Source organism: Typopeltis vanoorti, chromosome 4, assembly GCF_054136105.1.
Source record: "Typopeltis vanoorti isolate ZY-2024b chromosome 4, IOZ_Tvanoo_1.0, whole genome shotgun sequence".
Lineage (NCBI taxonomy): Eukaryota > Metazoa > Arthropoda > Arachnida > Uropygi > Thelyphonidae > Typopeltis > Typopeltis vanoorti.
The window spans coordinates 73,407,394-73,431,413 of NC_143552.1; the positions used below are offsets into that span (position 1 = coordinate 73,407,394).

General features: G+C 37.3%; 1 protein-coding gene across 1 annotated transcript in view; it reads left to right on the forward strand.

Moving 5' to 3' along the window:
- Positions 1 to 7,503: 7,503 nt before the first annotated feature.
- Positions 7,504 to 24,020, forward strand: part of LOC150107414 (centrosomal protein of 44 kDa-like) — a 69,346-nt gene continuing 52,829 nt past the window's right edge. Inside the window, exon 1 of the mRNA XM_090391281.1 lies at positions 7,504 to 7,649. Within this exon, the coding sequence (XP_090247407.1) occupies positions 7,558 to 7,649 (92 nt within the window). The 5' untranslated portion in view covers positions 7,504 to 7,557. The remainder of the gene's footprint in view (positions 7,650 to 24,020) is intronic.

Sequence of the window (24,020 nt, forward strand, 5' to 3'; positions counted from 1 at the left end):
AAGGCTATGCGAGCACCTTAATAATAATCATCACCTCTCCATACAGGTGATCAGAGATAGCTCGCACAAGACCATCACTGATTATAAATGGCAACCAGTGAATATGATGCTGTCATGGAAGAGAGGCAGTAGGACAAGTGGTGCCATCTCCTGATCTATACCTAATCCACTACATTAATATCTGAGATAGTGTAGGTTCTACGGTCTATTTTTCTTGAGTTTCTTCTTTTTCTCTTCTTTGGTGCATCAATCTGAAAATTGGTAAATATAGCAGCACATCACAACATCCTGTCTTGTGACTTCCTTTTTATCTCTTCATAACTCTTAGCGCCAGTTGACATCATTATGTTATTTATATATGAAATTCTTGGTCTGCCTCGTGTCTTCTTTCCTTCTACAGTCTCCTCCATTATTTCTGTAATTAATCCCCCCCCATGCCTCAAATGGTGTCTAATTAGGCTTTTTCTTCTCATATTGATGTGTTTCATTAATGACCGCTCTTCATGAACTATATTCAGAACTTCTTCATTACTTTTCTTTTCTCTCCAACTAATTTTCATCTTCTTTCTCCAGCACCAAAGTTCAAATGCCTCCAACTTTTTCATGTCTTGTTTTGTTAGAGTCCAGGCCTCACAACCATATAATTCAATACTCCATATGTATGTTTTCAGTAGCCTTTTTTTGAGCTGGATGCTAAGTCCTTTGCTGATAAAAGTGTTTCTTCTGTTATAGAATGCTTTTTTGGCTAGAATTATCCGTGCTTTAATATCTGATTGGTTTTTTCCATTTTCTGTGATAAGACTTCCAAGATATTTAAAAGAGGATACCTATTGTAGTAGGTTATTATTTATTTCTAGGTTTATTTTCATTGGATTTGCTTTACTTGTAATTAATAATTTTGTTTTCTTATAATTAATTTTTAGGCTGTACTGTGTGTGAAGATTTCTTTCATCTTTGTTAGGGCGGCTTTCAGTTTATTTTCGTTATCAGCTAAAACTGCTAATCATCCGCAAACCGTAGCCAGTTAATATCAATTCCATTTATCTTAATTCTAGTTTCTATTAGTTCTTTCAGTTTATTTATTGCATCTTCAATGTACAGATTAAACAATATGAATGAAAGAGAGCACCCCTGTCTTACACCTCTTCGTATTTTTGCTATTGCAGTTTTTGTTGTATTGCTGGCTGCTTTTATTAGGGCTTCTTGATGCTCGTAAAGATTAAATATGAGCCTTCTATCTCTCCTAAAAACAATAAAGGAGGTGAAACATTTGATTCCAGTCAATACTATCGAAGGCTTTCTCCAAGTCAAGAAAGACTATCAGAGTATTTTGATTCTCTCCAATCTTCTTTCAATAACTATTCTTGGAGCTAATATTGCTTCTCTTGTTCCCTGCTGTTTCCTGAATCTAAACTGGTCATTGCCAACCTATTCTTCAACCTTCTTTGTTAATATTTTTTGTATAATTTTGAGTAGTATTTTCGAGGCATGTGATATTAAGCTTACTGTTCGATGATTTTCACACTTGTTTGCATTATTTACTGAGTTTGCATTATTTCTTGAGTTTACAGGATGAAAAATCCGCTTTTCCTAGAAAAAAGGCATTTGTCCGTGCTCGAGAATGACTAACTAGAAAACTGGTTCAAGAAACGGTTAGAAAATGTTTTTTTCGAAAAATTCGAAAAGGCAAAGTGCAAACATACACACCTTGGAAGTCAACGGACCCTACAATGGGAAAGCTACATCGTGGCATATCACCTGTTTGTAGCAATTAAAAATTGGAGGAACATGACGCTTCCAAGTCAGTGCAACTAACAGGGTGCCTTGTATGTCCAGGCAAAATGGCCAAGAGAATTGAACTGACGGAGTTTGAAAGAGGCATTGTGATAGGATGCCATGTGGCAGGCGTATCTGTTCGGCAAATTGTTCACAAACTGGGACATCAATAATCAATGATGCCACACTGAGATGATAAAAGTGCAGGGCGTGAACTGCAAGTGCTACCTCAGTGGACGACCTACCACACTTACAGAAATTAATTGTAGGATGATACGAAGGATACATGGATTTCCAAGGTGAGACCACAATGCGCAAGCCGTACATTACCCGAACGAACATACAGCGTCGTCTTCAGTGGTGCAAACAGCATATATAGTGGGATGTGGAAATTTGGAAAGCCGTGTTATGGAGTAGCGAATCACGCTACACCCTCTACCGAGCAAATGGACCAGTGTGCGTGCATGGGTGTGTGTGTGTGTGTGTGTCGCGAATGCCCGGTGAACGTCTCTTACTAGAGAACGTAACCTCAGTTATGGAATTCGGCCGGCAAAGTGATGGCATGGTCCTGTTTTTCTTGGTTTGGACCTCTTTTTGTGGTCCCACAAATGTTGAACTCCTAGAGGTATCTGAACACAGTCTGGGCAATCAACGCAAATTTTGCATTGAGTTTAGCCATATAGAAAACAATAGCGGATATATACTAGGCGCCGTGCATATCATAAGGGGAGTTTCCTTCGGTGATATATTATCGCTTCTGTTATTCATCCTAGCACTGTCTGCTCTAACAATAATTCTAAATAAAACTGACTACGGATATGAAACATCAAAGCAACCAAGGAGAACATCACACTATATATGGATGATCTGAAAATACTTGGAGAAACAGCCATATAATTTCGGCATTATTCAATACAATCCGAGTCATCACCGAAGATATTTATATTGAATTTGGACATCACGAATGCACATCAGTATCTATTGTTCGAAGTAAAATAGTAGGCAGTAAAGGAATCTACAGATACATTAGATTTATTGATTCTGACAGCATTTGTATTCAGAAGAAAAGTCAGGGCTTTAAAAGAGTGAGAGAAAAATTCTGAATTCCAAACAAAATGAAACAAAATGTAAGAGTCATTAAAATTCTAAAAAACTTAATACCAGAGACATTTTTGTAATCAGATACAGAAGAGCAATTGGCTGAAACAAATCGATTTGGATGCACTTGATCATAAAAAGAGTAAATCAAAGACTAACAATCACGCCTTATATCCATGCAGTGATGGCCAAGAAAATGAAACAACTGGATCTTAACAAGTGAAGCAAACACTAGGAAAAGAAATGCAAGTGTTAAAGCATCAATGAAATCACATAAAAGATGCGAACTAAGCTCAGAAATAAAAGTAGTATGTTTACAAAAGCAGAGTAAGAAAAAGGAAATGACAATAAAATCAAAAGGCTGTAACAGAGCACTTCGAGTTCAAGTGAAGTCGCCGACTAGAGGAACTTCTTTTACTAAGCCATGGGAATTTTCCCAGAAGTAATACCTATTTTACTAAGCTTTTTTTTTTGACCTGTTCCCGAGTTAGTCAATCTCTAGCATCGGCAAGTGGGTCCTCTCCCCCCCCCCCCGGAAACTCAGGTTTTTCGTTCTGTAAACTCAAGAAAATCGACCCTAGAACCCACACCATTTCAGACATTAAAAATATTGTGTTAAGGTTAGGGGCCACGAGATGGAGGCATTTAGCTGTATATTCACTGCGAGCTGCTTATTTATTGGTGATAGCCTTGGGCCAGTTATCTCTGAGTGGCTACTACGAAGATTGAACCACCCACTCAGTATCCAAAAGTTAGATACGGCTAAAAAGGCTCCGTCTACTCCCTAAATGGGAATAAAAAATAATAATAATAAAAAAAACGTGTTAGCAGATTTTTTTTTTATGTAACAGAGCACTTCTTGAAAAACAAAGAACAGATTTGAAAAACATTGAAGGGAAGGTTAGCAATGGATTTATTAGGACACCATCAAGATTGTTAGTTTTAATAAAAAATCTATCTTATGTACAAGAATTAACTAGTATTGATTAAAATTCATTTCGCTGCGGTCAGGAAAAGAGTTCACATGCTCGTTTCTTGTTAAATAATATCCCAGATTACACGAAGATAACAGTTATTAGATAATACTACAGATTACATGAAAATAACAGTTACTATAAGATAACATTACACGTTTCATGAAAGTAACTGTTATTATAAGATAATATTACAAATTACATGAACTTTGCCTATTACCTTATGAAATGAAATGCGTAGAGGATTTTTTTGTTTGTTTGTTTTGAGTATTAGTATTGTACACAGCTGATAGAGATGGCTCCCACGCTTATTTAAGAAATTAGTTTTGGCTGAAAAAATCTAGCAATTCTTTTTATTTTGTTAATTAAAATGCGATATATTTGTATGATAATATATTTGCTAGTATAGCCACGTGAATTTCCATGTTGCAGAATCTATAGAAGAATGGGCAACTGGAATCGAACCCGTTGTTCTTCCTTTAGTTGCAAATGAGTACTTTGTTTCGTGCATATTTTACACGGTCCGCGAGTTAATCCCACTTTGGATCAGGGAACATTTTTATCTTACTCACTAAATTGGTTTTTACTCCTGAACTCTTACGATCGACCTTAGAATTCATGCTGTTCCAAAATAGTCGTTAGAAATAATCTCTCCTTCACTATTTCACTGCTGCCCTCACATAATTTGTGTTTAACAATCATGGGTATATTACTTATAGCCACGAACCCGAAAGCTGATGATGACTAAGGCTGAAGGTCGTCTACTCACACCTCTGCAATATTTAGAAATAAAGAACATTCCACTTCCTCCCTTCGAAGCCGAAAAGAACTCATAGAATCCTCTGCATTCATTATGCTGATGTTTATTTTTGAATGTGGTTTGCTATGCTAGTTTTTATAGCTTTATATAAACAAATCATAGAGTCAGTTTTGCTAATTTTTTTGACAGAAACATGTTTATTTGATATAGTCGTAAAATGAATGACGTTTATCATAAGTTGAAAAAAGATTATTTCCTATAGTGGCTTGTCTCTTCTTATAAAGGAATCATTAAAAAGCGTATAACAAGCAACAACTAAAAAAAAAAAAACATTTAAAGTGACGTAAGCGATATACTACGTGTTTAATACTTGGAATCTTGCTCGTAGTGTTTGAAAAAAAAAAGGAACACGCTATAGCGCACTTAGGATTTAATCTTGATGGGAGTCCGAGTTGAGTAGACGATTTGAGAATACACATAGGTATACATCATAGGTAGTATATGAGAATACATCATAGGTAGTATGCGATGCGTAGCATCGCATACTACCTATGACTGAGCATCTGCAATGATCGCTAATTCATAAGTCGCATAGAAATAGAAGACTCAACATAAACACAACATAAATAAAAAAAAATTAATTTTCATTAGGAAAAATTTTGGAAAAATTTCTAGTGTTTTTTCTTCCTTTTTTTGGGGAAGCCAGAGCCCCGTGGTACCCCTCTGGGTACATCACTGCTATAGCGGTTCAAAAGATAAAATGAGCAGTTAGTTACTAAAAACTGATTTTTTTTATGAGAATTATTTTAATAGCTTCCTAAACCTTAGATATAGGCATATGGTCTACAAGATTTACTAACGAATGACGTTTTACAAGTTTCAAGAATAGGCGATCAAATCTGAATCGACATTTGTGTAGGGTGTTAGTTTAGTTCATGTGAACTCTATGACAAATATTAGTAGAACGGGATGCGAAGTGAGAAGTCATATTCTAAGTATAGTCATCTATACTTAGAAATGACAAATACTTCTACATCTCGCTTCCTATAATAAGCTACTGAACGATATTGGCTGGGTTAAAGGCTCAAAAAGACAAGATTATAAAATAAATAAAATCACTAACTCCTATTATGCTAAAAGAAATACAACTCTAACAAACTTTTCCTCCTGTAATCCCAATGAGGTTTTTCATTGGATGATTTGCTAAACTGAATTTCTTTATTCTCTCAGTACCTGTTATATCAACCCAGTTAGCGTGTGAGAGACAGAATGGAGGATTTGAGCCGTTAATATAAACTGCCAGAAGAGCTAACGTGGAGTATCTGATGACTTTCATTCATATATACCACATTTTATTTTGTTTCTATAAATTATGTGATTTACGTATTAAGAAGCTTTAAAATAATGGAACGAAACTGGTATAATTAAGTATATGTTTCTTTCCCCGTCTTAGTTTATGTAACAGTTTCTTTTAATACTCTGTCGCAAAATTTAATTTATCACTAAAATTTAATTCACTTGGCCTTATCTCCACAAAGAGAATAAAATATTATGTTAACATATCGTTTTATAAAATGTAATTATTATTAAATCAGTTTGTAACTAATAAATTTCTTAAAAGTAGTGATGCTCCTAAAATTGTTTAAAGTTGGAAAGAAAAAGCTAAGTTATTTTTGGTAATGGAGCAGTCTCTTATGTGACAACTAGGCTAAAAAAGTTAAAATTAGATGAGGATTTCATTAAAAGATATCAATTTGCATAAAAAAAATCAGCTAACGCCTTTTATTCCCTAATAGGAGTAGGCGAGGCCTTTATACCCTATCTAGCTTTTGGAGACTGAGTGGGCAGTTCAATCTCCACCGGTAGCCAATCAGAGATAGCTTGCCCATGTCTATCACTAATTACAGCAGCCGCCGATAAAGAGGCTGGCAGACAAGTGCCATCTCTTGGTACCTGACCTTAACAAGATATGTCACTGTCTGAAATAATGTGGGTCGATTTTCTTGAGTTTACGGGACGAAAAACCCGAGTTTCCGGGAGGAAAAACCCGCTTGCCTGTGCCAGAGATCGACTAACTCGGGAACCGGTCGAAGATAGGCTTAGAAAAAGTTCCTCCAGTCAGCGACTAGACTAGAACCTAGGTCTAACTTCAAGCGGCCAAGCGCAGAGGGCGCAAGCGCCACTTCCACTGAGCTACACAGGCCTCATGCTTGTGTAAAAACTTTAAGTCAAAGATAGTAAAAAATTTGACACAAGTCTTAATGATAGTCGAGACAATGTTAGCCGATCTCATACGGAGGTAGCAGGGTTTTTTCTCCCGGAAACTCGGGTTTTTCATCCCGCATACATACAAATCGGCCCTTCAGAACACACGCAATTTACAGACAAAAATTACTAGTTGTGGTGGTGTTGGAGGTGGGCGGTAGATGGCGTTGATTCGTAGTAGAGGTAAGGTGTAGAGACAGTTGAAGATGTCCTCCCGCGATGAGTCTTCGGACTCCTTGGAGGTATCAGGAATAATAATAATAATAATAATAATAATAATATATACGCAGAACACCTTTGGATCATTTATTAATAAATATAAACAGAACGCCTTTAGCTCCTGTATAAATTTATCTAACTACATGTACTACTGGCGAAATAGAAGTATTAAACATTCGTTTTACATGTGCTTTCCAATTCTTTTCATCTTCTTTTATTTTATCATGTATTGCCTGTATTTGTAATTCCTTCATATTTTTTCATTTCACCTTATATTTAATAACAGTAGTATAATTTTTGGATCTAATTACATATTTCCACAGAAGGGGGCAGTCGAACCCGCGAAATTTCAGAGCACTTGGTTGAGTGTTATTATTTTGTGTCGTTGTTGTTTGTGTTAACATGCTTTGATGTATATCGGAAGTGGTCGATTTTAATATTTGTAATTTTAAAACATATTTCGAAATGGCTACCGGTGACTTGAAGAATAATGTAAATAAACTTCGTTTAGAACTTAAAAGAATTCGGCTACCAGAAGAACTGTTAAATTTAAAAGGGTAAACCGCAGAATTTAGTTTTACACGTGCTGTATAATTATATCGTAACTTACAGCTTGAATTTAGTTAGTGTCAAAATGGTTCATGCGACTAAACGTGATAAAATGTACATGTGACAGCAGGAGATTTAAAAGAAGGATTGGACAAACAAAAATTAATAATATGGAATGTTTTTTTTTTTTTTTGAAAGTGAGTTAGTCCATATCATATGGAAGTAGCAGGGTCTCCTGGAAAGTTGGGTTTTTCATCCTGTGTGCAGGAAAATCAATATTATTATTACTATAATATTACTATTTGACACTTCCTGGGAGTCCAAAGACTTGACACCTGCCCTACAACTCTGTCTCTGCTACTCAAGTCACCAACTGACCGACACCATTTACCGCCGACCACCACTAGTATTTCTACAGACAATTGTGGATGGCATTAATTTTCTCATGGCCCACAGTGGGATTTAAACCCACAGCCTTTTGGCTGGAGAGTGGATATGCTAACCACTTGGCCAGCCAGGTTGGCATTAATTATCACTTTAATACTTCCGATATTTTCACAGCATTACATTGCCATCATCAATGATATGTGCATGCAGGCACACTGGGTAAATGAGTCTGAAGCAATATAACCAAATTTGGGCCTAGAGTCCTAAATTGTCTCTCTAGTGGACTATATTAGATAGTGTCTTAGCTGCTGGGCTGAAATCAGAGAATGGTGCTTCCCAAACTTTCTCAGGGCTGAGGTAGATTTTCTAGGAATAGATAGCCTCTCATATCTGTATTTGCTGCAGTGCAAATAGAGTTGCCTCCTTCTAGTGTTTCCTATGGGGAGTGTCCAAAGTATCGTCAGCAAGTCCAGAGTGGCTGTAAAATGGTGGAAATGGATATAATCCATTTGTTCAGAAATTCTGATATTGACTGTCTTCCTTGTATGGCTATATTAGGGAAGTTTGTAACTGCAAGGAGCTGGTAGACACCTGTTAGGTCTAATGAATGTGGCTAGTCTTTGGTGTGGAGCATGATAAGAGATGCCAATTTTTTATGTGGTCTCTAAGTGGTTGTAAGGTTGTCTTTCCTTAGGCTTTTTGTCAGTTTTTCGGATGTGTCCCGGATATGTGGAATTGTGATCTTGAGTAATCTCTGCTCTGTTGGGGGGGGGAGATGAAGTTGCACTTACAGAGTTTTAATATTTTATGGGATTTGTAGCCAATGGCTACAACTTTCATAAAAGAAAGAGTAGTTAGGCACTGGTATCAGAACTGATTTTGCCTTTATATAGGATTTTTATAATCCCATATTGTTGGGAAGGGATGGTGGTATGACTGCTGGTGAATGTATCTAACAATATGTGTGGGTTTTCTTTAAATGGAGAATTCCAGGAATCCATCAGGCTGACTTGTAATCAGAACATCTAGGATGTGGGGAGACTGTTGTTTTCCTTTTCTAAGGTAAACTGGATCTTAGGATGTTGATTATTTAGATGTATTAAGAGTATCCAGACTGATAGATGATGTGTAGATGGAGAACACATAGTCTACATAGCAGCCAAACAGTGGGTTTATGTAGGGCAGAGTTTAAGGCTACTTCAAAGGTCTCCATGAAGAAGTTGGCCAGGGGTGGAGAATCGATGGCTGTTTCATCTATCTGTAGAATTTTCCTTGCTGACAAAATATCTTAAGTTCATGATGAACTGAAACAGGACTGAGATGTTGGGAGGAAATATAGCTTGAATAAGGTCTGGGGTGTCTTTGAGTGTAACATTAGTGAATAGAGAGGTGATACAAAACTGACCATTATGTCGATGCAAGGGTGTTAGAGTGCGAGGTTTTCTATACTGGCTTTAAAGTAGGCTTAGTTTTTCGTGTGGGAAGGAGAGTTGGGTGGCCATTATGAGAGCACTTAGGTTAAATGTTTGGCTAATCTGTATGTGAGAAAAATGCCATCCACAATGCATATGTTTTTTATGGATTGTTGCTAGCCCGTATATCCAGGGTGGGGGGGATGTTTAGAGTTGTATGGTTTTAGCTTATTGGTGATTTCTACAGAATAAGAGGTGACCTTTTTAATGAATCCATGAAGTGTTCTGATCTATGTATTGGTGGGATCATATTCTAAAGATAGATAGGTAGAGCGATTTCTAAGTAAGGAGGCAGGCTTACCTATGTAATCTCTGGTTTAACACCACAGTGACATTTCTCTTATCTGCTTTGGAATTATTCACTTTGGTGATTGCTGTTTTTAATTTCTTGTAGAGCTTCATATTCCTCCTTTGAGAGGTTGCTTTCTTTTCTTTTATGCAAAAGAAAAGAAAGCAAAACCACCTCTCTTTTGAGAGGTGGTTTTGCTTTCTTGAGAGGTGGTTTTGCATGTGTAACTACATTGGCTACATCCAGTTTGATGATGTTGGCAGTATGGGTAGGAAGGTTGTATATGTTGTAATTTCCTGAAAAATAATAGTTATGAATAGCCAATGATAATCCTTCTTACTAGTGCTTAAATAAAAAAGAACAAAGTGAAGAAGTGAAACAGAATGGTATAATATAAAAAACAGTACTGAATGTAACAGCAAATGAAAGTCTAAGAAAAATGAAAAAAAAATTATTGAAAAGAAAAAATCAGAAATATGGTATGACAAAATTAAAGAAATAATCAGAATAAGAAAAAGCAACTTATCACAAATGGTAAAGCAGTAAAATATTAGATGTGAGCACCTAAGAGGGAAGTCAGAAAAAGACAACTGCAGAACAGATTTGTAATTTGTAATTTAGAATCCGTACATAAAATTTTGAAGGACTGTAATACATAAGAGAAAAAAGTAAACATAAGTAGTGAACTAAAAGCAATTTCTAGATTTTATTCATAATGGATTGATAATTACAAAAAAAAAAAAAAAAAAAAATCTGACATACAGATTATTTTTATTACCTAAGAAAGGAGGGAAAAATGAACTTAAGCACACTCCTTTTTTTTACTATGTGATATGACTGATGATTACAGGTTCTGAAGACTCATCAGAAAGCTATTCTGAACCTAAAAGAAATAGCTGAAGATTTCAGAATTACAATCCCAAATAGAAAAAAGGACACAAGTATGACTATTACAAAATATTATACCAGACACCTCCAGGGAATCGGGGACTCTTCGAGCGAAGCTCATTTCAACTACCAACTGTTCTTGTTATTTTTAGATTCATTCACACCATCTGCATTCTTCCTTCTCCAAAGGTAATCTATTTCAATCATGCACCACTCAGAAAAATTTAGCTCTCATCCCTTCCATGGATCCCCTCTCATTCAATTTCCATCCAGAAAATAAATTCCATTTACTAGGATCCTGTATAATCCTTTTGGAAGTTTATAGGTTTCTATCATATCATACCTCTCTCTATTCTTTCCTAAGGTCTGCAGTTCGCACATTCTCAGTCTGTCCTCATAATCTACATTCCACCACAGTCCCAATATCTGTAACACTTTTGCACACACTCCGCTGTATCTGCATCATCTCAGAAACCAGAAGACCAGATCTGTGCACAGTAATTCAGATGAGGTCATATTAAAACTTTGTGGAGAGGGAAAAAGGACTTTCTTATCTTGTCAGTGTTCATTTCAGCATTGCAGTTATCCTCTATATCAGGGGTTCCCAAACTTTTTAGACCAAAGAAGTCCTGCACTCTGCTCCATGGAACCCATAGATAGCATTATCGCATGCCAGTTGCTAGCATGCACAAACACCATCTATGAAGTAGAAAATATCATGTTCTGGTTGCACCTTTGGCAAATATCCTTTATTTAGATTTGAAAAAATTGGTATTACTGATGTTATTTTATAGTGTCCAAAACAAAGAATATTCTAAAATTGCCTCTAAATCCGGGGTTCCCAAATTTTTTAGACCATAGAGGAGCTCTTGTGCTCTGTGCTGTGCTCAGTGGAGCCTATAAATGGCCTTTGCATTCTGTAGAACCCATAAATGGCATAATTGCATTCTAGTTACTAGCATGTAACAGTGGTAAATGCCATGTTCTGGCAAATGTCCTTCATTTAATTTGAAAAAAATTGGTAAATGTCTTTATTTGATTTGAAATAAATGGATAATCCTAATTATTGATTTTATTTTATAGTGTGAAAAACAAAGAATATTCTAAAATTGCCCCATGAAACCTGAGATAATTATGGTTCCAGCCCAAGGGCTCCACAGAGCAAAGTTTGAAAAAGTCTGTTCTAATTGTATTTACTTGCAATCTTTTCTATATAGTCCTTTAATTTCAATTTCCTGTCTATTGAAGCACTTGCCTGATTTTCTTTTAGCATAATCCTGCCAATATAAAACTATTGATTATCTCATGACACCAACATGCATAACTTTACATTTACTAATATTGAACTGATACCATTTTCACATGCCCACAATTCTAGCCTATTCAAATCAGCTGCAAGTATTGCATCTCAGTGGCATTCTTTATTATCCTTCCTATCTCGTTATCAGCATATTTAGTTATTTATGAGTCCTCCTCCTGATGAATTGGAAAAATTTTCTTTTTTTTTAATCCAGTCTAAAACTAAGTGATGGCCACTTACAGTTTCAAATCCTCTCTACACTCTTGTATCCTGAACCAGCATGAAGATATCACTATCGATAATGGCATAGTCAATCAGACTTTTCTTATTTCTTGTCTTTCTCCACATGAACTTATGCACATTTTTATGTTAAATTAAAATTGCTGAGAAATTATATTCTTGAACCAAGAACCGGTAATAGAAAAAATTCAAAAATATAAACATAAATGGATGGAACATGTTCAAAGAATGAAAACAGAAAGATTACCAAAACAAGCCTTAAAGTACAAGCCATTGGGAAAAAAGAAAACCAGGACGTCCTCTTAAATGATTCAACGATGACTTCTAAGGCCGGAACAGGCCATGCTAGGCCTAAATCCTTGATATGCATGATGATGATGCATAAGTAAAGTTTTTGCATGAAATATCTTTACAGCTAGGCTACTTGTATATAAAGGCTAATGATATCACATTAATTGCCTTTGTAAGATACTTCATTTGCAAACTTTGCTTACACTTGGATGAAAGATTAAATCATATCATTTCTTGGCAAGTCTAGCTTATAACCAAGTGAAAAACTTTTTACAACTATCTCTGATTCAGAGTATTTTAATAATTAGGTGACATACACCTTTTTGCTACTTGTATATGGGAAATATATGACTTTTGCATTACTTCAACTTTGGTATCGAAAAAGAAAAAGACATGGCTGGCGTAATGGCGGTTGCCAAGTGTTTATATATGTGATCAGTGATTTAAATAGTTATGATTTTCTGAAGAAAAATTTATTTTGTAAAATATTTGCTACTGATGCTGGTAGATCGATTTGATCTACGGGATATTTATATATAGAGGTAAGTGTTCTTCATTCTGTGAAACATTTACTACCTTTGCTGGTAGATCGATTTGATCTACGGGATATTTACATTGGGCTCTAGGTCCCACTTCTCAAACTTTATTCTAATAGAGTTGTTGCCTTCTATCAATCATGACAAAACCTCTCAATGAAGGCATATTTGAAGAAGTTTACAGAGAATTCCTAAGATTAGGAAAACTTTTGAGCGACAACTGGCCAGGGAAAGTAAAGCTGTTAGATACATTCCCCCCTACAGCAGTCACAGAAGATAGGATGGATGATTCTAATGAAGGAAGTATGTTGACTGAACCAGAATCAAGTCACTCCACGAATACAGAGAATGTTGCATCTCAGGATAATACTCCGCAGTTTTTGGAAACCAACACAGAATTTCAAACAGTCAAAAAGAAAAGGAAAATCTCCTCTACTGCAGATACACCCAAAACAGTGGAGATAGAACCAGATAATGTAATTAAAGAAAGGGTATCCCCAGTCGTCCTAAGGGCCAAGGAGCACTGGACGTCTGTTGCATCCACACTGAAATCTTCAGATATCACCTTCATTAAAGCCACAAACACAGAAGAAGGGATTCGCATACAACCTAAAACATCATCAGATTACAGAAAAATGACCAAACTTCTAGACAACAACAATTTGCCATATCACACTTTTGCACTCAACAGTGAAAAAAATTTAAAAGTAGTGTTAAGGGGAGTAACTGAAACATTACAAATAGAAGACCTCACTTCAGACCTCCAACTTAAGGGATTTAGCCCAATTAAAGTCAGCTGAATGCGGAGAGCTGATAAAACACCCTATCCCCTAATTCTAGTGGAAATAAGCAAAGACCAAAAACATATATACAATCTCCAAACCATCTGTGATCTAGTCATAAAAGTTGAGGCATTGAAACATAAATCAACTACAACCCAGTGCCATAGATGCCAGAAGATTGGGCATGCCCAACGATGCTGCAGGGCTGAATTTCGTTGCGTTAAATGTGGTGGCAAACATGCATCAAATGAATGCCATAAACCTCATACACTTCCAGCAAAGTGTGCAAACTGCGGAGGACCACACCCTGCAAACTATAGGGGCTGTATAGCATTTCCTCAAAACCAAAAATTACAACTCAAAACCAGTAAACCTCTTCAAGAACAAGCGTCTTCCCATCAAACCATAGTCTCCACAACGGATGGAAGATCGTATACTGAAGTTACAAGATCAACCTTCCAAAAAGACCCAAAACCAAAGCAGTCACAGCAAACCAACAAACCTATCCTACTGAACATAACAAGCCACTTAGGTGAAATGCTTGCTGAACTCCAACAAACCAACCCAACTCAAGAAGCCAAAGATATCATCTTAAGGCATACACAATCACTCTTTATGGAAATTCTTAATGGATAAATCTAAAAGAAAACCGAAATCATTACAAATTGTTTCATGGAATGCAAATGGTTTATCTATCAAATTACAGGAGCTGCAGGAGTTTGTAGCAGAAACTCAAGCAGACATCATCCTCATAAATGAAACACATCTTCGTCCAGGTGACAAAATCAGAATCAATAGTTATAGCACTTACCGTACAGACAGATTCTTTGCTAGAGGTGGAGGCACTGCCATCTTTGTGAAAAGTAACATAAAACATAATTCAATAGCAGAACCCCAAACAGAACACATGAAAACTACAGGAATAGAAATACATATGGAAAACACAAGCAGCATTATGATATATGCAGCCTACAACCCCCCAAATAAAAAACTCCTTGAATCTGACTTAGAGGTGATACTAAATACAGGCAGAGCAGTGATTATAGCCGGAGATCTTAATGCCAAACACTCAGTCTGGAACAGCAGAAACTCAAATATTAATGGAAGAATACTCAACTCTTACACCACTTCAAGAAATATAACAGTAATAGGACCCACCGAACCCACATATTATGGAGCTACCGGTCATCCTGATGTACTAGATATAGCTATATTAAAAAACATAGTGCACAGCTATCAGATACAAGCAATCAACGACTTAAGTTCTGATCATAACCCCATCATATTACAACTAGGCACCATACAAGATATAACAGAAAACACCACCACATTTATAAATTGGAAACAACTTCCCTCAGCCTTCCAGGAAAACCTTGGTCCAATACCGTATATAACATCTGCTGAAGATGTAGAAAAAGCAGTGAAGACTCTTGAAAAACAACTGCTGACAGCTATAACGCAGGTAACAAATATAACCAAATGTACACCATCAAATAAACTTCCACAGGATATAAAACGTCTTATCCAAGAGAAAAACAGATTAAGAAGACAATATCAGAGAACAATGGACCCAGTGGATAATAGAGCAACAAACCAGGTTCGATATGCCCTAAAGGACCACCGTAACCAACTCTGGAATAACAAAATTCTCCAATTAAACAGAGGATCAATCAATATGGAAAATGATGAAATCACTCCGTTCAAAGTGTTTTACATTTCCTCCAATCCAAGATGAATCTAATGTTCTCTACAACGACGAGGAAAAAGCTGAAGTATTTGCTGACAGTTTAGAAAAACAATGCAGCCCCAATTATATCAATACAGATATAAATTTCATAAGTAAAATTCACACCCAAGTGCGTAAAATAACTCAAAATGCCTCATTCCAATCCAATAACAAATCCATGTCACCAACAGAAGTATATGAGATTTTAAGAAAACTAAATAACAAAAAGGCTCCAGGTCCAGATGGAATAACAAATAAGGTACTCAAGTTACTTCCTCGCAAAGGGGTTATGCATCTAGTAGCCATCATTAATGCCATCCTCCGGCTAAATTATTTCCCACAACGATGGAAAATTTCCGACGTTTTCCTAATTCCCAAACCTGGGAAAAATACAGTTTCCTGAAAATTACAGACCAATCAGCCTTCTTTCATGCATAGGTAAGATAGCCGAACGTGCTATTCTCACACGGCTTCAAGAGGCAACAGATATCAACCATATAATTCAAGATGAACAATTCGGCTTTAGGAAATATCACTCCACAATGCTACAAATTTACAGAGTTATCGAACATATAACCCAAGGGTATGAATGTCACCAACACACTGCCGCAGTTTTTTTCTAGACATCACTCAGGCATTTGATAGAGTATGGCATCATGAACTAATTTTTAAACTACACGAAGTTGGTATTCCATTGCCACTAGTGCTACTTATCAAATCATATCTACACAACAGAAAATTTAAAATAAAACTCAACGGTATCAGATCCACAGAGAGGAGAATCACGGCCGGAGTACCTCAAGGCTCTCTACTATCTCCCCTACTCTTCTCCATATACATGGCAGATCTCCCCAAACTGTCTCCAGCTATCACCGCTCTGTATGCCGACGATACAATCATTATAGCCAGATCCCTCCGTCCACACCTGGCCACAATCAAGCTGCAGAGAGCAGTCAATGAATTGGAGGATTGGTACACCAAGTGGCGTATCGCAATTAATCCAAACAAAAGCTCTGCAGTACTTTTCACCAGACGTAAAGCAGAACCGAATACAAGCATACAAATGTTTGGTAAAATCATCCCTTGGCGCATTTCTACCAAATATCTGGGAATTCATCTTGATAGACTTCTAAACTTCAAGTCACATATGGATAGTGTTGCCACTAAGGCAAGTCAGACTATAGCACAGCTATATCCACTTTTGAACATGAACAGCTTCCTAAGCATAAGCAACAAAATCCTACTTTTCAAATCGGTAATCAGACCGCAACTAACTTATGCCTCTCCAACCTGGGGTCACACGACTAAAAGCAGCATCAACAGACTTCAGATAATACAGAATAAATGCCTAAGAATGGCATTTAATGCCCCACGGTTCATCAGAAACATCCAGTTACATCAAGAAGCCAATCTTCCAGATATTAAGACCTACATGACAAGCATTGCAGAGAAATTTTTCACAATCACGGATAATCACCCAAATCAGCTAGTTCGGCAGGCAGCAGACTACAAGCCCTCAGATCGTTTCAAACATAAAAAACCGAAATCCTCCATCACAAGAGAAAGCTGATACAGCCTCAATGCCCACAATGAGCGGGTAAATTACCCACAATAATCTCATCACCCACAATCTAAAATCCAGATGAAGGGATAAAGAGTCAAGGACTCAGTCCATCAACCAATTAAGTTCAAGTTCAAGTTCTGTTTTTTCATTCATTCAACTTTGGTATCGGGTGAAAAGATGGCGGCTCGTGTGTTAGTGTTTCGTGTCGTGTATTATTGATGATGAATTGTGAATTTGATTGATATGTTTTTAGCAATTTATTTATGCTTATTCATTAGTAATAGTAGTTAATTTCTTGCTACCATAAAGAGTCACTTTATTTTCCATAGTGCTTTATCCAGTTAAGTCATTTGTAATTACAAGGGCGATACGCTAGGGCTACTGCTGCTGGTATTGCCTTTGTTTCTTATATTAACATTTTATTGCTGGTAGACACCTAAGAGTGTCTACGGGATTTGCTAGTGGACCCTCGAAAGTCTACAGGATTATCTTTACCTCCTCGGGACACCTGAGAAATCCCTACTCTTTCTCCATCTGTGTCTTAACACATTTTAAATTATTGAAATGGCAAAACTTCTGAATGAGACCAAATTCGAGGAAGTATACATGGAATTCCTCAGCCTAGGAAAGCTGCTGAGTGGTAATTGGCCGGGAAAAGTGAAGTTGTATGACACGTTTCCCCCCGAATGTGTGTCAGACGTTGTCGCTGAAGATCATTTAGAATCGGTGCCTTCTACTCCTTCAGACTTTGTAGAAGTGTGTGCACGCAAAAAACGAAGAACAACAGATGAACCGCACAATGACAATACTGAAATGGATCAGGATTCTCAGGGTTCGGACGGTGGGCAGCTTTAAGATCCACAATGTCCAATCTGCATATTGGCTTAATTAAGGCCAAAAACACGAAAGAAGGCATAAAGATCCAGCCAGCAACAGTGATAGACTATAGAAGGTTGACCAAAGAACTGGACGACAGAGGCGTCTAGTATCATACCTTTGCGCTCAGCTCTGAAAAAAACTTAAAAGTGGTCCTTCGTGGTGTCTGTGACGACATTGACACAGCAGAAATAGTTGCTGACCTAAATTCTCAGGATCTGCCTCCAGTCAAAGTCAGCAGAATGTACAAAGCAGACAAGACTCCCATGCCATTAGTCCTTGTTGAGATTCATAAAATAAACAAGGATATCTACAACTTAAAAACAGTCTGTGGTCTCATAGTCACACCGGAACCACTCCGTAAAAGATCATCTTCTGGGCAGTGCCACAGGTGCCAGAAGTTTGGACATACCCAGAATCTATGCAGAGTGGAATATAGATATTTAAAATCTGGAGACAGCCACCCAACCAATACCTGCAAAAAGCCAAGGACCACTTCGGCCAAATGTGCCAACTGCAGTGGCCCTCATCCTGCGAACTACAAAGGATGTACTCAGCACCCAAGGAACAGACGGATGGAGGCAATCAATCAGCCCTCCTCCTACAGTACAAGAATACCAGAGGCCCAGACATCAAAACCGGAGACTCAGCAGCCACAGTCGGAGGCCTCCAATAATAGAGACACCCAAAAGCAAACAAGAAGTTATGCTGATGTGACCCGTACAATTAGACCAATTCCAGAACAAAATCAACCAACAGTCACCTAAAAACCTAACAGCTGTTATTTTTTTGATAGGCTGAAATTTTGTAGCAAACATGCTACAAAATTTCAGCCTATCAAACCCTACTGAAACCTCCACTAAAAGATTTCTTTGTGAAACGCAGGTCATCCTCACAGCTCTCAAAAATGAATAGTAACAAACTCATTCCAGCATCTCTTCAGATAGTTGCTTGGAATGTAAATGGCCTCAAAAACAAAATTCTGGAACTCCGAGATTTCACATATAGGTATCAACCAGATGTTATTTTAATCAGTGAAACTCATTTAAGACCCTCAGACAGTCCTACAATAAGGGGCTATCACCTATACAGAAATGACAGACTACTCTACAGAGGTAGTGGCACTGCCATCTTCATTAAAAGCTACATTAAGCACCACTCTGTGAGCAATCCTTCAACCTCTAACTTGAGATCACAGGAGTGGAAGTAGTCACCAGCTCCACTGGCAAACCGAAAATCTACTCAGCTTACAACCTTCCCCAAAAATCTCTACTTCACTTTGATCTAAATGCCATCTTATGCATCAGAGAGCCCACCATTATTGCCGGGGATCAATTCCAAGCATCCTGCATGGAATTGTACAACCACAAACAAGAATGGTTGCATCCTTTCCAATTACTTAGGATCAAACAATGCTGTTGTGGCAGGCCTCACCGAACCAACTCATCTCGGTACGTTCGGCACTGCTGACATCCTGGATATAGCTATCCTGCAGGATATTAAACTTCAATACAGCATCATATCTATGGATGAACTATCATCCGATCACAATCCAATTCTACTACAGCTGGGAAATCAAGAATACCTGTGTCCTCCTCACTCCTGCATTGCATGGGAAAGACTGTCAGCTGCACTCAAGGATTATGTTGGACCTGTTCCTCACACATGCACAAAAGAAGTAGTAGAAACTGCAGTTACAAATCTCACACAACAAATTAATTCTGCTATAAAGGTAGCTTCCTCCTACAAATCTGCCCACAAGCCAGATCGTTTGCCTGAAGACATCATGAACTTGATCAGAGACAAAAACAGAGCTAGGAAAAGATTCTGTAATACGTGTACACCACAAGATAAAATAAATCTAAACAGATTAAATGGGGCAGTAAGAGATGCACTCAAAGCTCATAGAGACCAAGTATGGGATGAAAAGTTATCCTTCATTTTGCCTACTGATTCATTCCATCTGGGGACTACTGAAAAATATCAAAAACAAAGACAGATCCCTTCCCCCAATATTCTCTAACCAGGGCCTTGCTCACACAGATATAGACTAAGCAGAAGTTATAGCATACAACTTAGAGGAGCAATGCAAGCCTTCATATGGAAACCTTGACTTTGACCACATATATAAGATTCATAGCAAGGTCAGACACTCACTCAAACTTCTTATCACCAGCACTGATCATATTGCACCAACATCACCTGCTGAGATATATGACATTATTAAAAAATTAAAGAACAAAAAAGCCCTGGCCAGACAGCATTACCAATCGGGAAATTAAACTTCTTTCCTGAAAAGTAGTAGTGCACCTGACCAGTATAATAAATGCAATTTTAAGATTTCACTATTTTCCTTCCACCTGGAAACTGGCTGACGTAATTCCTATACATAAGCCAGGCTAAGACCCACACCTACTGCAAAATTATCGTCCAATCAGTCTCATCTCAAATCTGGGTAAGGTTGCAGAGAAAGTCATCCTCTCACGACTCCAAACCTCAGTAAATGACCTAAACATCCTCCCTAAAGAACAGTTTGGTTTTAGGCCACACCATAGTACTACCCAGCAAATCCACAGAATTGTCGAATACATCACCACCAGCTACAACGCGCCAGTGCACAGGCACTGTTTTCCTAGACTTATCCAAAGCATTTGACAAAATCTGGCATTTTGGACTCCTGTACAAACTTATCTCATCCAGTACCTCACTAAAAATGGTTCATTTAATCCATTCATATCTTCAGAATAGATCAATGCAAGTAAAAATCAATGGTTCTACATCCTCCCACTGCGCCACATCTTTGCTGGAGTGCCGCAGGGATCTCTACTGGCTCCATTGTCAGACATGTCAGACATCCCGCACAATCCGATGACTTCCATTTTGGCCCTGTATGCGGATGATACGGCAACACTAACCAGATCTCTCAGACCCCATTTCATTACCAGAAAGCTTCAAGAAAACATTCTAAAGCTGGAGGGTTGGTTCTCTAAGTAGAGATTGGAAGTCAACCCCTAGAAAAGCTCAGCCATTCTTTTCTCAAAAAGGCCAATGTCTCCTGTAGGAGATGTGTTACTATTCAATACTAAAATTCCCTGGCAGACAGAAACAAATTACCTGGGTGTAATTCTTGACAAAAACTATCTTTCAATCAGCATACCAAATCTGCGTGCACAAAGGCATCTAAAACCATAGCTCAGATCTATCCACTAATTAATAGAAATAGCAAGCTCAGCAACAGAATCAAATTGCAACTATACCAGATGACGATTCATCTATGCCTCTCCGGCCTGGAGCCACACTTCTAATGCTAATATTATCAAAATACAGCGAGTGCAGAACAAGTAGTGCTTTAGAATGATTCTGAACGCCCCGTGGTATGTTAGAAACAATCAACTCCACAGAGACACAAATATTCCCTATATTTTCTCTTTTCTACAATCCTTAGCAATCAAGTTTTTCCTAAAGACATCCACGCATCCCAACGATTTGGTTCAGCAAGCTGCAGCATACAATCCAATGGACATATTCAAATATAGAAGACCAAAAGCTATATTAGCATCCCATAGTGATACATAATCTCCATGCCCATTCAGGGCAAGCAAATTGCTCATAAATTTTACCCTCACTGTAACCACAACAGATAGCGGGGAATTGAAAAGCATCTTGCTTCACTCCTAAAGACATAATTGTCAATTGTCAAACTTTGGTATCTCTTCTGGATTTGTCTCTCATTGATATTTTATTAATGTTTGTCTTTGGCTTGATTTTGGAGTAGAGCAGTTCTGTTTGATTGTACAGAACTTGTTACTGTATAGAGCCACCCAATGAGAGTTTGAGTTTATGAATGATCGTTTTGGGGTTACTCAGTGAGATTTAAAGTGATCCTGTTGATCACTTAAGAGTTTTTGGAGAGAGAGAGAGAGAGATCCCCCCCCCCCACCTTAATAGTACCTCAGTAAAGGCCGAAACCAATCTGGGCAGTGGCTCTTATTATTATATATATGCATGGTATTATATATGTCTGAAAGGATGTGTACTTTGCATTATGGTATACATAGGCAATTAATGTGATTTTATTAGTCTGTGTATAAGTAGCCTAGTTGTGAAGCTATTTCATGTGCAACCATTGTTTGCTCTCAATTGGATAAAGGATTAAACAAAAATATAATTTCTTGGCAACTTTAATTTAAAACTTATAACAAGAAAACTTCATACATTTTATTTTGGAAAATGGTGTTCGTAATGACTAGTCCATATCCTGAGCAGAAATCCAGCAGATAAACTTACCATTATTATTAGCCTTGCTCTTTTCTTCAAATAATACCAAAATGTTTCTATATGCTTGGTGGGATTCACTTTCTACTCTATTTAGATCTCCAATAAGGACCATTTTCCCATTTTCTTTATGTTAGCTGCCTGCTCTAATGACTTGAAAAATTCCTCCACTTGTTACATAAAAGAACCTGCTTTGGGACCACAGGCACAAATAAGTTTCACTTGAAATTACCTTCCAATCAAGAAGTTTATCTCCCTGTTTGATGTTGAATGTTATTCACTACTCCTTCCTTCCTTTCCTTGAATGTTATTGCCCAAATATAACATCCTATGCTTATTATTTAATAAGCTCTCACCTGTTTTTGTTTTCATTGTCTCAATAATGCCAATTATGTTCACTTGATACTTTTCCATTTCTGCAAGTTTGACTTCATTTTTATTAATGCTCTTTGTGTTGATGGTTCCTATCTTCAGAACTTCTGACATTGGGTTCATTCTTCTAGATGTTGAATTTGTTCCAGTGTCTGACTTTATTGTTTGCCCTGATTTCTTGATGAAAACCGTGGTAGCCTTTTTAACTGGGTAATATCCTAGCCTGCATGAAATATCATATTGTACCATCATATATATTTGTGGTTTAAGCCAATAGAAAGTACTGTTTGGTTGGTAAAGTCTCAAATTGTCTCGTATGTCCAGCATCTGGTATCTTTTTTCTCTTTGGAATTCTTTATCAATATTGGAGTATTCCAGGACTGTGCTCTGGCTCACGCTATCCTAACTATAGTTTGGCTGATGACAGTATCCTCTATTCCTCTTTTTCATTCATGAGAATTATAATCTTGACTGAAGATCTCCAAAAGTAAGCAAGAGTATAGTGAGATCTTGCTTAAGAGACAGGATTATCCTCGACCAGCTGGAGAAAGATAATAGATTAGTGTTTTTAAGATAATAGTTGGATATTGAAGCTTGAATCATTTCAGCATGCAAGTTATGAGCAAAAAAGAGGAATGGATGGTACTGTCATTAGCCAAACTATCATATCTCTTATGAAGATTTACATATGTAATGATAGCAGATTAAGAAGACATTGCATCTGTACTAATCTTCTTAACCTGCAAAAAACTTAATTGTTCTCTTTTTCAAGACCCTAATTCTCACCTGTAGAACTCCTAATATATAAATCCCAAATCTGCATATCCTTTAGGAAGGCCCCCCCTCCCTCCAAGAATGCTTGATGCTGTCTATAATTCTTTTATAAACCTTTGAACCTGCATATACTTATGTGCTCTGTCTTTACTTTGCTCACCTACGTTCTGTGAATTCCTCCTTCCCTGCCCATTCCCAGTTCATTATACCAGCAGTTTTTTTAGATGGATTGTTTTTATCGGGAAAAAGCAATGTACACGTGTGTGTGTGTGTACATTGCTTTTTCAGCAAATAATCAACCTATGTTGATTGTATTTGTTCTGTGGTCATATTCTTAGCAAGAAGAACATCTGTAATTTTGCATATTTAAAATTACTCAGATACAGTTGAATGTCATGTGGAGCTGCTGCCATCTGCAACTTTCCTACTGATGTTTGAAGCTTCCTGAGGTTCTAGTTTTTTCCAACTTACTTTCTCAATATTCAGTAAAAAGAGTTAGAGAAGCTCTGAATATTGGGGAGATAAGAGGAAGAGACTGGAGCCTCAGACAGCTTCAACATTAGTAGGAAACTCTGAAGATAGTAGGCTACCCATCATGATATCAACT